Consider the following 14,590-nt stretch of genomic DNA (forward strand, 5'->3'; position numbering starts at 1 on the left):
GAGGTATTAGGACAACTGGCCAAAAGCTTGGTAAAGAGGCAGGTTTCAAAAGGAACATCTTACAGGAGTAGAGAGGACGTGAGGTTTTGGAATGGAATTCCAGAGATCTGAGGGTTGTGGAGCTGGAGGAGATGACAGACATAGGGAGCAGCGAAGCCACAGAGGGTTTTGAAAACAAGGATAAGAATTTTAAAATTGGGGCATTGTCTTTCTAGGAGCCAATGTAGGTCACTGAGGTCAGGGGTGATTGGTGAACGGGACTTAGTGTTGAGTAAAGATATGTACAGCAGAGTTTTGGATGAACTTAAATTTATGTGGATAGTAGATGAGAGGTCAGCCAGGAGAGCACTGGAATGGTCAAATCTAGAGGTAGCAAAGGCATGGACGAGGGCTTCAGCAGATGAGATGAGACAGAGACAGAGACAGAGTTGAGAAATATTTCAAAGGTTAAATATTTCAGGGTGTTTTGGCAATGTGGTGGGAAGATAAAATATTACACCAGGTTGGCAAACAGTCTGGTTTGCCCTCAGACATTTACCAGGAACAAGGATGGTGTTGGAGGCTAAGGAGCGGAATTTGTGGTGGTGACTGAAGACTATGATTTGGGTCTTCCCAATATTGAGCTGGAAAAAATTTCTGTTCATCTAGTACTATTGTTGAACAAGCAGTGTGCCAAATCAGAGACAATGGAGAGCTCGAGTGAGACAGTGATGAAGTAGATCTGGGTATCAGTTGTCATGTGGACCCTCTTGGTAAGTACAAAGTTTATTGTATGAAAAATATTACCAATGCTTTTTAAATAGAAATTCTTCACAAAACAAAAACTATTACCATGACAAGCTAGCTCATTAAGAAATTATCTATAATGATCATTATTTCAATCTGATGAAAAAGCATTTTGTTAAAAGTGATAACTTTGACTATTCTTGATTCATATTGCAAAGCATTTAACCGAGAAACATTACACAGTATTTACAGCACAGAAATAGGCTACTCAGCCCAATTGGTCCATGCTGGTGTTTATGCTCCACATAAGCCTCCTCCCATCCTTCATCAAACTCACCAGCATATCCTTCGAAAGAATATCTGAGAATGAAACTCTGCACAGATTACCAAATTGAAGAATAAAGCAGTTAGCTTGCTAAGAGCCACCAAAAAGATTACAGCATTGAAATCCTACCTTCCTGAAGTGGACCCATGCTTCATGTTGATAAATCAAGTATCCACCAAGGTCAGAGGTCAACTGACTTCTATCAATGTAGTTGTACAACTCAAAGACTTCATTAAGAAGCACACACTAACATTGGAGGAAACAAAAGTGTTAATACACCAGATATTTTGTCAAACGCTGAAGTCCAGTTGCAATAAGAAAAAAAGAGAAATGTTTGAATTTCCAATTTTAAAATTGAGTGTAATAATTCATTTGATGTGTCAAGCCTTTTCAGGCCAACAAACCTCTCCAGACATGATCCAAATTGTTCGTTATGCTTTGTGGACTGTAAAACTATTTCTGCACCAAAAATTAAATTTGGTTTAAAAATTCACTTATGAGCTAGGAACTGGCTGAATACAAGTCTCCCCCACCTGACTAATTACAGTCCCAATCTCAGCCATGTTACTGTGATGTAGTTGAAGCTTTGGATGTGGAGAAAGGGCAGACAAAGTCGTAAAAGCTCCAGAAGATCATTTGTTGGGTGAAGTATGAGGCAAAATGCATGAAGGTTGATGCAGGGGGAGGGAGAAGACGACCAGGAAGCTGGACAAGGACAGGAACAACGACTCATCAGGAGGCAGTAATGCCTGCCCTATCTGGCCAAGCTGGCAACAAGAGGAGCCAGGGCCAGACAAGGCCCAGAAAGGTGAAACAAAAACAAGAAATGCTGGATTCACTCAGCAGGTCTGGCAGCATCTGTGGAAAGAGAAGCAGAGTTAACGTTTCGGGTCAGTGACCCTTCTTCGGAAGAAGGGTCACTGACCCGAAACGTTAACTCTGCTTCTCTTTCCACAGATGCTGCCAGACCTGCTGAGTGAATCCAGCATTTCTTGTTTTTGTTTCAGATTTCCAGCATCCGCAGTATTTTGCTTTTATCCCAGAAAGGTGAGCTGGTTTTATTTTGACTTGTGGACCAGGAGTAGTGTATTGTTCCCCAGGCCGCACAGGGAAACCTTGGACATCCTCTGCCACAGTTTCCCTCCCCCTCACCGACCATAAAGGCAGCAGGACACCCACCCTATCACCCCCACTTTTCCAGGTCCCTGCCCAAAATCCTTCTCCCACCGGCCAGTCGGCTAGCGCTTCTTGTCGGGTTCAGGCAGAAGACGGAGAGCCCATGCTGACGAGGCACGGAGGTTAAAATCTCTCTGGCCTCAAGTGTGGAAAGCCAGTTTCTGCCAGTCCGGTCTGCACAACTGTTGCCAGGAGTTAAAAACCCCCTGGTGTCTTGGTGACTATGAAATAGAAAAATGAACGCAGAGTCTAGAAGAATTGCCAAGCTGAATGAGCCAGTGCAGGCAGAGGAGACTGAGGAGCCGGAATTAGAGGCATGTAGAAACTGGTGGAAATTACAATGAAGAGCTAAAGGAAATTGCTGTTTTTCCAAAACCAGGAATTGATAAACTGTTGGACAACATGGAGCAGGCTTTGAGTCAAGGCAGGTGCATCAGCATACATGAGGAAGTTGACTGTACCTTTGTTAATGATGTTGCCAAAAGTAGAATGTAAATAGAACAAAAGAAGAAAATTACAGCACAGGAACAGGCCCTTCAGCCCTCCAAGCCTGCACCGATCCAGATCCTCTATCTAAACATGTCGCCTATTTTCTAAGGGTCTGTATCTCTTTGCTTCCTGCCCATTCATGTATCTGTCTAGATACATCTTAAAAGACACTATCGTGCCCGTGTCTACCACCTCCACTGGCAACACGTTCCAGGCACCCACCACCCTCTGCGTAAAGAACTTTCCACGCATATCCCCCCTAAACTTTTCCCCTCTCACTTGAACTCGTGACCCCTAGTAATTGAATCCCCCACTCTGGAAAAAAGCTTCTTGCTATCCACCCTGTCTATACCTCTCATGATTTTGTACACCTCAATCAGGTCCCCCGTCAACCTCTGTCTTTCTAATGAAAATAATCCTAATCTACTCAACCTCTCTTCATAGCTAGCGCCCTCCATACCAGGCAACATCCTGGTGAACCTCCTCTGCACCCTCTCCAAAGCATCCACATCCTTTTGGTAATGTGGCGACCAGAACTGCACGCAGTATTCCAAATGTGGCCGAACCAAAGTCTTATACAACTGTAACATGACCTGCCAACCCTTGTACTCAATACCCCGTCCGATGAAGGAAAGCATGCCGTATGCCTTCTTGACCACTCTATTGACCTGCGTTGCCACCTTCAGGGAACAATAGACCTGAACACCCAAATCTCTCTGTGCATCAATTTTCCCCAGGACTTTTCCATTTACTGTATAGTTCATTCTTGAATTGGATCTTCCAAAATGCATCACCTCACATTTGCCCTGATTGAACTCCATCTGCCATTTCTCTGCCCAACTCTCCAGTCTATCTACATTCTGCTGTATTCTCTGACAGTCCCCTTCACTATCTGCTACTCCACCAATCTTAGTGTAATCTGCAAACTTGCTAATCAGACCACCTATACTTTCCTCCAAATCATTCATGTATATCACAAATGATAAATACAAGAGGATAAAGATTAGAAGTAACTGTGTACACATGGAGGAGAACCTGGAGTGGTTATAAAGGGAGAGATAGAAATGAGATTGGTGCCATGTCGATGCATCATTGAGGGAGGCAGTGGAAAAGAAAAGAATGGAGAAATCGACTGTGACAAAAATGGCAGAAAGGCCAAGGAGGGAGATTGCACCATGGTCGCAGTCACACAGAATGGCATTGGTGACTTTGACCAGAGTAATGTTGGTTTTGTGGGAAGATCAGGGATTTGAGGAGGCAGTGCTGGAAGAAATGTAATTCCTGGCATTTCTCCTGCTTGAACAAAGAGGGCCAGTTGGAGAGAAGGTGGGAGTTTGATGGTGTGTGAGGGGTTGAGGGTAGGCCATTTCACCAGAGGAAAATGATGTCAATTTTGAAACATGTAGGCTGGAAGTACTGGAGAATATGCACCCAGAACAAGGAGAGATCATGTGGTTATAGAAAAATCAAATGGGATTTGGAGAACTGGGGAAGAAAGTGAGGCAAGAGTAAGTGTGATGTCAGAAGATAACGAGCAAGAACTTGCTGCCAGGTGGATACCCTTGATATTAGGGATGGGATAGGACATGAGCTCATCACATTTGATGCCAGGAGGTGAGGATAGAGCTGGAGGAGGCTGGTTGTAATTGAGAAAAGTAATTTGCTTCCAGTCATTCTCTAGAATGCAAAAGCAGGAATTATGCACACAATGTCATGGTTATGTATAGCTTTAAAAATATCTCAGAATCCAATTTATAATGCTCATTGAAAAATTGATATTCCAAATAATATTTAAAGAGAACATCGTTTTTAAAAGTTGATTGCATTTTAATAAACCAGATTCTTCAAAATATCAGTGCACACATAAAATAAAAAAATTATACTTCTATACCTTGAATGGTGGCTCCGAAACCAGCTTATTATGGCTCAGACCCAGAGACTTCAAAATACATTTTCTAATTCTTTTAGTCTGCGGCTGCACAGCATAAAAAGTGTTGACTATTCTTCCAAACTGGTGCTAAGTAAAAAAAAAAAGAACTTCTGATGGAAACACAGAATTCAAGTTTCGTGACATCACAACTGATTTAATTCTAACTAGTACTCTCAATCCTTAAAGAGTCTACCAGGCAGCGAACAATGAGAATGGGCTCAGTGCAAATATTTTAACTAGTTACATCAATGAGCAAGTTAATTAGGTGTGGCTGGAATTTATACAATCACTAATAAAAAGACACAGGATTATAACGCTTCACATTATTTACCTGGACTTGCAGCAAACTGTTTATAATGACGGAGACAACATCCAATCTGGCACATCGAAGATCAGTTACAATGGATAACAGACCATTTCTGGTTTGTGATTCACTATTAAACAAGGAAAAAAAATCAAGTTTTATTTCAATGCAATATTACATAAATTTGTTCCACTGTTTCACTGACTTCACCCCATAACAGAATAATTCTATAGTGACTTTGTTAAATGAACAGAATTTTAAATTAACCAATCTTCAGAAAAAAGTAAATGTTTCACCTTCCCTCTGCCAACTTTATCCAACCAAGAAAGCAGTCAGGAAACCTACTCTTCGCCCCTGCCAGTTTTGTACTATTAGTCAACATTAGGAGTTGTACAACAATGGTGCTGATTCATTCTCCACTGATCTATCACCAATTCATCACAAGTACACTTTATTAAAAGCTACTTTAACAAAAAATTAAGGAATCAATGCCCGACAGTAGTTATCCCCAATTCTCATCAGGTTAAGTTGAGGTTACATGAGTGCTGTCACAGGTGGAATTTTACGTATTGGGACTTATAGGTCAGGGAAAAGAGAAGGAAAAGACAGGGAGGGATGGACAGAAATGCATTTTAGTGGGAATGCTTGAATGATGTGTGGCACTTTTTGTGCAATACACTTAACCCCAAATTTCTCCCATCACTAGCGTCAACAATAACTTTAATCCTCTGAAGAAATGTTCTTCCAAGCTTCTACCTCTAAAAAGAAAATTAAACTAAACCCCAGAATACCTATCTAGCGTCACACTCCACATCGTTCATCTTTTACCAGTTGCTTTACAGCGCATGATATTTCTAGGGTCCGAGTATCTTGAAGATCAATTGTCACAGCATATTTAATCATCTCATTTGATATCCACCTAACCAGACATTTGTCCAGTTCTTTAAAAAGGGAAAGTGATTGCGTTAACTAATTCTGCTCCAAGTCTGACTCAAGTTTTCAATGTTCTGTGGGACATTTAGTTCCTTGCCATTTTAAGTCATTCTTCAAGTCGCTTCTATATTCAAGTCCTCTAGTTCTGCTTTCACAGTCTAAGTTTATTTATGGTTACATCTACTTTACTTATACCTGCCAACATTTTAACATTGTGGATTTTGACCTCGCCTGACCTTTTTTCTGATTAAAACAACTTCATTTCTGTGGATTTCAATTCATGATTTAACTAAAGCCCCTAAATCATCACTCTCTTCTCCCCATCCCAATTTTCTTATTTTGAAGACATTGGATAGGATTCCAGAGAGATCGGTAAATCTCCAGTATCACAGCAAAGATGAGCATTCATTAATTAACTCATTCCCAATCAGTTGTTCAGGCATTGCATTTGTCCATTAACCTACCTTGGTGTCTTTTTGGAGACAGTATGCCCAAAATATTCTAAATCTGCTTCAGTAAGTCTATGCAAGGTTAGAATAGCCTATTCACATCAATTGTAAAAGGGCAAATGGACACCTAGTTGCTATGAGGGAATTATCACTAATGAGCTCGCCAAGTGAACGATAATTATAAGCACCTTTGTTTATAAATGGTTCCACAATTTTGTTACACAACAGAAATCTTTCCCCATGTGTCTACGAAAAGTAATATATCTTGCTAGGAAAATATAGAGCTCAGCCGCACAATATGAGATCATCCCCGAACCAAAGTTATTGAGGATATCAGAGAGGTAGTGGAGATGTGTATAGCTCCCTTCTGGAATCTTATCAGATCTCAGAATTCCAGCATCACCTTAATATATGAAACTTTATCCCAGTCATCAGAACCCATGATGCCTTGATAGAGCTCAGTCCACAGATTACTGTAGCTATTGAATCAATACGGCCCATCTCACTGCTTAATGTTGATTACAAGATTCTGTCCAAAGTCATAGCCAGTCGAGTCAAGTCTGCTCTGGAGTTGGTGATTCACTCCGATCAGACCTGCACTGTACCTGGCAGGAAGATCTCTGATAGTCTCGCGCTACTCAGGGATACGATCGCCTACGTACGGGACAGGAGGGTGGACACCTGCCTCATCAGCCTGGACCAGGAGAAGGCTTTTGACAGGATATCGCACACCTACATGATGGACGTGCTTTCCAAAATGGGGTTTGGGGAGGGAATCTGCAATTGGATCAAACTGATCTGCACGAACATCAGTAGCGCAGTCTCAATCAATGGGTGGGAATCGGAAAGTTTCCCGATCAAATCTGGAGTCAGACAGGGCTGTCCTCTGTCCCCGGTCTTGTTTGTTTGCTGTATTGAACGCTTTGCTGAGTCTATTAGGAAGGATGCGAGCATAAGAGGGGTGACAATCCCAGGCAGCGGAGGCACTCAGGTTAAAACCTCCCTGTACATGGATGACGTCGCCGTTTTCTGCTCGGATCCGCTGTCCGTGCGCAGACTGATGAGCATCAGCGACCAGTTCGAACTGGCCTCGGGAGCTAAAGCTAACCACAGCAAGAGCGAGGCCATGTTCTTTGGCAACTGGGCTGACCGATCCTTTGTCCCCTTCGCCGTCAGGTCAGATTACCTGAAGGTGCTGGGGATATGGTTCGGAAGGGCCGGGGCGTGCACCAAAACATGGGAGGAGCGAGTAGCCAAGGTACGGCAAAAGTTGGGCATGTGGGGGCAGCGATCTCTCTCCATTGTGGGTAAGAACCTGGTCATCAGGTGCGAGGCGCTCACGTTGTTGCTCTACGTGGCGCAGGTCTGGCTCATACCCCACTCCTGCGTTGTGGCAATCACCCGAGCCATCTTCCGCTTCGTCTGGGGATCTAAAATGGACCGGGTCCGGAGGGACACGATGTTCAAATCTCTGGACAAGGGCGGGAAAAATGTACCCAACATGGCCCTCATCCTGCTGACCACCTTCGCGTGCGGCTGCATCAAGCTGTGTGTAGATCCCCAGTACGCAAACTCCAAGTGTCACTACGTGCTGAGGTTCTATCTGTCCCCGGTGTTGCGAAGGATGGGCCTGGTCACATTGCCGCGGAACGCTCCATGCAGTTGGGCGGTGCCATACCACCTATCCTTCGTGGAGCAGTTTCTGCGGGAAAACACCTTTGACCACCGGTCCATCAGGCAGTGGTCTGCATGGAATGTCCTCAAGACCCTACGGGAAAAGGAAACGGTGGATCCTGTCGGATGGTTCCCCGAGCAGACCATCAAAGTCATTTGGCGGAATGCCTCATCACCAGAACTTTCAAACAAGCACCAAGACGTAGCTTGGCTGGTGGTGAGAAGGGCCCTCCCCGTCAGATCCTTCATGCACACCCGAAGTCTCGCCCCCTCCGCACAGTGCCCCCGCGTTGGCTGTGGTGGGGAAGAGACGGTCGCCCACCTCCTCCTGGAATGTGCCTTTGCAAAGCAGGTGTGGAAAGAGATGCAGTGGTTTTTGTCAAGGTTCATCCCAAGCAGCTCTGTAACACAGGAGTCTGTGCTCTACGGGCTGTTCCCAGGGACGCACACCGAGACAAACATCAACTGCTGCTGGAGGACTATCAATTCGGTGAAAGACGCCCTTTGGTCTGCCCAAAACTTGCTGGTCTTCCAGCGCAAAGAGTTGTCCACCACCGAATGTTGCAGACTGGCACATTCCAAGGTCCAGGACTACGTGCTGAGGGACGCACTAAAGCTTGGGGCAGCCGCAGCAAAGGCTCAATGGGGAAAGACCACAGTGTAAGGTTCCCCCACCAAGCTGAACTGAGGGGCTGGATCCATGGGAAACCCCTCGAACTGTATTGTTAATATTCTGAATTGCTGTAAATGTAAAACTGTAATTGACATGACAATAGTGAAACGGAAGGGTTGGGAAGAAACTCATGACAGTATTGAAGGAAACTGATCTCCCTTGCAATGTTTGTATTTTTTGGTGCTGTTTGGAAACTGTTTGGCAATGTAATTTTTACAGATTTTTATGAATAAAGTATATTTTGGAAATAAAAGAAAAACTTGTTAAACAAGAAATGCATTCTGAGAAGGACTTGTCTTTCAGCTGCTGACTGAACAGCTGTGCATTTCCAGAATTTTCCACTTTTACTTCAAGGTTCACTCTTGTATTGGATTAAGTTCACTTTAGGAGGCCCCATCAGATAGCATTTTCCAATGGGCCTCCTTTCTCCCCTTAAAATGGGAAATTTTACTGCTCAAAATAGAGAACTGTAAAGTTATCACAAGAAATAAAAAAAGTGTACAATAAAAGATTTAATGTGAACTGACCCAAGATGATGAAGAAAATATCTGAGAAGTTCAACAATGTCGTCATGCTTTAGATCAGATATCAGCTTACTATGCTGTGCTCTGGGGAATATAACAAGTGGAGATCCCTGATGATCAAAACTGCCTGCCAAGGAGACAATTGAAATAGATAGGATAAACAAGACGGTAATCATGCCTGGAAATCCTTACACTGATTTAAATACTGTACATACAAAGTGGACACAGTATTCCCAAATATGTACTGAAGTAACTATTGACATTTCAGACAGCAGTTTCACCTTGTGATGTTTACTAAATGTAATAATGAGGGTGGTACTGATTGTTAATTCATCAACACCCGCTGCCACAGAACACATGTGCAGACAGAGATTTCTGGTCTGAGCTGCAATGAAGTGAAAGGCCTCAGGCCGAGACTCCAATTATTCCCTGCAAGGCAGAAAAGAAGGTTGGATTTTGCCTTGGTGGCACGTCGTAGTAGTGGCCTACAGAAGGCATCCAAAGCAGCCCAAGTCTAACTTTTCTATGATTCTAACATTCGCTGAGCCGGCTATTAAACCCTGCAGCCTTAACTGCGAACACTACATTACAGCAGTTTCCTCTATGTTTCCCCTAAAATTAACTACAATATATTTTGCATGCACAGCTTTATATTCAGCACAGAATTTAAAGCAAAAGTAAAAAGTTGAATAACTTTTAGGTTATTCAAATTATCTAAAATGACAAAGTGAATCTTACCAGCAAAATTGCAGTAATAAAACATAAAATATAGGGAAAGAAAATTAAGTGGACCTCACCTGGGATAATAGCAGCACCAGAATACAAGACTCTATCTTCAGGCAACTCTGGAGAAGACCAAAATTTCTGACAACCTAAACAAACAAAAACAAATGTATGTGCAAAACCCTGGGGTTCTACAGCCACCCAATACCTTCATGATTATTTTAAAAATCTCCATTGTGAGCAGAATACAGTTAATACTACAATTTACAATCTAATAACCATGCTATTAATAATAGTGTGAGCATTCTATTTCACACCTTCTTTTGATGATCAAGATTTATACTGGAATTGGAAATGCCAAAACGCTCAAGGACTTTTTTGCTCGAGTGTAGCAGCCACGATCTATTAATGATTCCAGTTTTGCCAAACTGCCAACAGCAGATAGAATTTAGTGGCCTGGTTAACTCTTCTTCTCAAAGGCAAATGATATTTGCATCTCTGCTGCCAGCAACAGACCTAACTACTGAGGGGTGGAACACTTGAATAGGCCAAGTCAATGCCTCAGCTGGCAAAGGCTGAACATAATGTAGTTTCCCAGCTTTACTATATATTGCTTGAATAGTCTCTGCCTCTGCCCACCAGCTGCTGTAACCCTCATTCGTGCCTTTGTTACCTCCAAACTCAACTACTGCAATGCTCTCCTGGCTGACCTCTTGCCTTCCACCCTCCAAAAACTTCAGTTCATTCAGAATTCTGTTGTCATATCCCAACTTGCACCAAGTCCCATTCTCCCATTGTTAATCTATATGGGCTCCAGGTCCAGCAATGACTTGATTTTAAAATTCTTACCCTCATGTTCAAATGCCTCGATGTCCTGACCAACCCCACCCACCCAATCTCTAATTTCCTCCAGTCCTATAACCTTCGAGAACTCTGTAGCCCTCCAATTTGGGCCTCTTGAACATCCCCTATTTTAATTGCTCCAACATTGGCGGCTGTGCCTTAAGCTGCTCAAGCCCAAGTTCTGGAATTCTCTCCCTAAACATCTCTGCCTCTCTAACCCTTTCTCCTCCTTTTAAAGACACTCCATAAAATTTATCTCTTTGACCAAAAAGCTTGTTGGTCATCAGTCCTAATATTTCTTTATGTGGCTTGGTGTTAAATTTGGTTTGATAAGGCTCCTGCGAGTGCTGTGGGACATTTTACTACTTTAAAGGCACTATATAAATGCAAGTTGCTCAGTTACAGATCTCTGCTAGATAACAATTGGGTTGTTTTTTGTTAGAACAGGAGATTAAAGGGTATTTGATAAAGGTTTAAAAATTATTAAGGATGGGACAGAGTAGATAGAGAGCCAGATCATTTCCAGTGGTTGTGGGGCCACAAATGAGGGGAAAATGGATACACAAGAGACTTATGACAGAATATTTGCACACAGAGGCATGTCAGGCTGTGGAATGCACTACCAGAAAGCAGAGACCATAATCAACATTTAAGGTTAGGCTTGGTAGGTGATGAAGGAAAGGGGGATATAGGGATATGGCAACGTGGAGTGCTACAATCAGATGAGGAGAGGTCGAAAGGCTCCCTTCTTGTCCAACCACAACAGGCTTTTTTTTTAAAAAAAAGTGGATATACTTGTCAATTCATTGAGTGTTCAACGATTTACGTGTTATGATCACAAAAAGAACCAATCGGATAGGTTTTCTCGAGTTTAAAAAGGAAAAGTTAGATTGGTTTAAGTACAATAAAGCTAAGTAAAATAATTAACTACTCTCCAACTTTCACACACACACAAAATAGGTTACAGAATGGCAAAGGATAGATTGGTCAAATTAGAGTGGAGAAGATTGGTGGACGTTGGTGACACAGCTGGCTTCGGGATGAACTTGGCGGCCCTGAAACTTACAGTTTGCAGACATGGATGGCAGATGCTGTGGTTCTCCTGGAGACAGCAATGCAGATGATTTCCTTCAAAAGGCTATGTCTGCAGCAACGATACGCTTAGGTGGTTTCGAAACTTGCAAAGCAAATGTGGGGCGGGGGGCGGGGGGCGGGGGGGGGAAAAACGAGCGAGGTTTGAGTGGTTAGTCTCCACCAGTTTAATGTACAAATCATGGTCTTACTGACAGGAACAGGACAGTTTGTTCATTCAGATTCCCCAGGTCAGCGTTCTTGCTGGGACTGGGCAGACAATTCATCTTCTCCTCGATGCATTGGAATGTGGAGTACAGTGATGCAAATTGGGGCGGCCATCTTAGCTGCTAGTAGAGTCAACTTTTATCTGTTTCTTTTTGTTCTAAATTTAATTCAGGTTTCCAGCCGATGGATTAAAAAAAATTTCATCATTCGACATAGCACACTTGTATGACAGGAGGATAAACACTAATGCAGACTGGTTGAACCAAATGGCCTGTTTCCGTGTAGTAGTTGCTACTGTGCAACAACTGGCAATGATGCTGGAAAACTGCTAGAAGAATGAACATTCCCAAAAAAGTGTCTTGGTTCTGTGTGTTACCGTTACAATGTCAAAGTCACATAAAGCACAGTGAATTCTGCAGATTTCTGCTGAACAATAAAAAAGAGCTCAAACTGGGAATGTTTGAGCATCAAAAGATTTTTGCAATTTCTAATGGTGACATGCAACATATTTCTCCAATATAGGATGAAGATCTGATATAGGATGAAGACCTGGGCCCCAAGCTCTGCAATTCCCTCCCTACACCTCTCAACTTCACTTTCCTCCTTTAAGACATTCCTTAAAACCTACATCTTCGACCAAGCTTTTGGTCTTAGGCCCGAATATCTCCTTATGTGGCTTGGTGTCATATCGTGTTTCATAATGACCCTGTGAAGCACCTTGGGATGTCTTATTACATTAAAGGCGATAACAGTCAAGTTGTTGTTGATGTTAGAGTGCTACAGCTGACTTTGGGCTTAATGCGATGTGACCAGACTGTACAGCACATCCCCGCTGAGATATACTGCAGCTTCACATCTTATACTGTACTAATTGCAAATGGTGCAAGGATCCCTGCACGTCATCAAAAGATAAGGCATACCAATGGCCTTAAATTACTCAAGCGCCTTCTGGTGGCCAGGTGAAGGATAGCATTGGCAGAGATCCATCTATTGCCATCTATCTAGATCAGGAGGTTTTGTCTGCCCTAGGATAGCACAAAATTCTCATGTTTCACAACTGAACTCTCAATAATGCTTCAATCTGGATAAATTGGCTTTGTAATTAAAAGTAGTAACGGATTTAAAAAGGGGGAAAACCTGCAAATGCCGGTAAACCGGTATTTGCAACAGAAGTTGCTGGAAATACGCAACTTGTCCAAGAAAAGGCATGTACCCAAAATATTTAAGTTATCATTCTCCACCGCACCCCCACCGCCCCCCAAAACCCAACCCCATGCATATTTACAGCACTTGCACTTTGTTTTATTTGAAATAACTCAAATTTATCTTTTTAAAAGACAATTTTTTGTTTTTAAAAAAAGTGCAGAATGTTTTTATTGATCTATGACTGAGACAGGAGGTTATTGCAATGCCATTATCCACATTGAGATACAGAACTATTTGCATTAGTTTCTTAATTGCCTCTAAAAGGAGTTTTTAAAAACTGTATTAGGTCTGTTTAAGACATATCAAAATGTAAGCATATTAACGGAATGCCTTCATCGTGTAAAAATGTGAGAAACCAGTGTAATTTGTTTCGAAAACACTCAACCATGCAAATGACAAAAAACATTATCAAATGTTTGTGGTGGCAGTCTGATGAAAATGAACTGCCGACTCTTGCCCCATCTACCCAGCATTTTTTTTTAAATAAAAAAAGTTTGCCCCAAAAATTTTGCGCGAAGGAAGTTTCTCTTCAAATTCACCCCTTCAAAATAAACCACAACCTGTGCACAATAACGTGAATATACTTGTGACGAATGCCCCCAAAAAATGCGTTATCACAGTTTCCTTTCCAAGAAACGTTCAGCACCGGACTTACACAAACCTCAGAGAATTAGACTTTTAAAAATGATTGGGACTGAAATCAGTAACTGAGGTGAGCGGAGCGTCCATGGAAAGCTGCCTCAACAGCAGCAACACAGAGAGGCTGCTCAGCGTGACATTACCGCCCCATACCAAGAGCAGGCAGCCCGGCCAGCTCAGCTCAGCTCAGCACAGCACAACACAGCGGGCTGGACACACACCGGCTCTCCTTAAACACTACAATCGCACACAACTAAAGAGCAAAAGACCGTGCTTTTCCCAACACTTATTTTGTTGTTAAAAAAAAACACTCGTCATTTTAAAAACCTGAATTAAAAATGCGCCGATTTGATCTTTACAAATATTTGTTTCACTGTTTGCACAGACTCGCTTTACCTGTTGTGCTGTCCCAGCTCATTTTCCTCTTTCTCCCAACTTCCGACTACAAACCGCTGTCCATCAGCAACAAGAGTTTAGCACTGGGCTGAGGGCGAATAACAAGGAAAGAAATAAACCTCCCCCAAATAAATTCTAGCTGTCTGGTTGAAACTGCCAGTGAAATTTATCAAGCAGTGAGCCCGAGGAGGGACAGGCCTCTGCAGCTCGACTCACTCACTCTCTCCGCCATGTTACCCTATCCTTTAAGATGAGCCTCAATTTCCTCCATTCATTCACTC

The 14,590-nt window shown here is 42.7% G+C and overlaps 2 protein-coding genes across 2 annotated transcripts in view; both read right to left on the reverse strand.

Moving 5' to 3' along the window:
* LOC137362204 (uncharacterized) overlaps positions 1–1,232 on the reverse strand; it is a 130,597-nt gene extending 129,365 nt beyond the window's left edge. The window contains exon 1 of the mRNA XM_068026658.1: positions 1,181–1,232. The gene's annotated coding sequence lies outside the window, so the exon portion shown is untranslated. The remainder of the gene's footprint in view (positions 1–1,180) is intronic.
* Positions 641–14,372, reverse strand: si:ch211-241j12.4 (probable guanine nucleotide exchange factor MCF2L2). The gene is made up of 7 exons (XM_068028585.1): positions 14,310–14,372; positions 10,001–10,075; positions 9,207–9,330; positions 4,978–5,080; positions 4,608–4,733; positions 1,181–1,297; positions 641–808 (listed from the first exon to the last, which is right to left on the reverse strand). Exons 1-7 carry the CDS (start codon positions 14,329–14,331, stop codon positions 641–643), a joined length of 735 nt encoding a protein of 244 aa, XP_067884686.1. The 5' UTR covers positions 14,332–14,372.
* Positions 14,373–14,590: the final 218 nt, after the last annotated feature.

This window comes from Heterodontus francisci, chromosome 3, assembly GCF_036365525.1.
Source record: "Heterodontus francisci isolate sHetFra1 chromosome 3, sHetFra1.hap1, whole genome shotgun sequence".
Lineage (NCBI taxonomy): Eukaryota > Metazoa > Chordata > Chondrichthyes > Heterodontiformes > Heterodontidae > Heterodontus > Heterodontus francisci.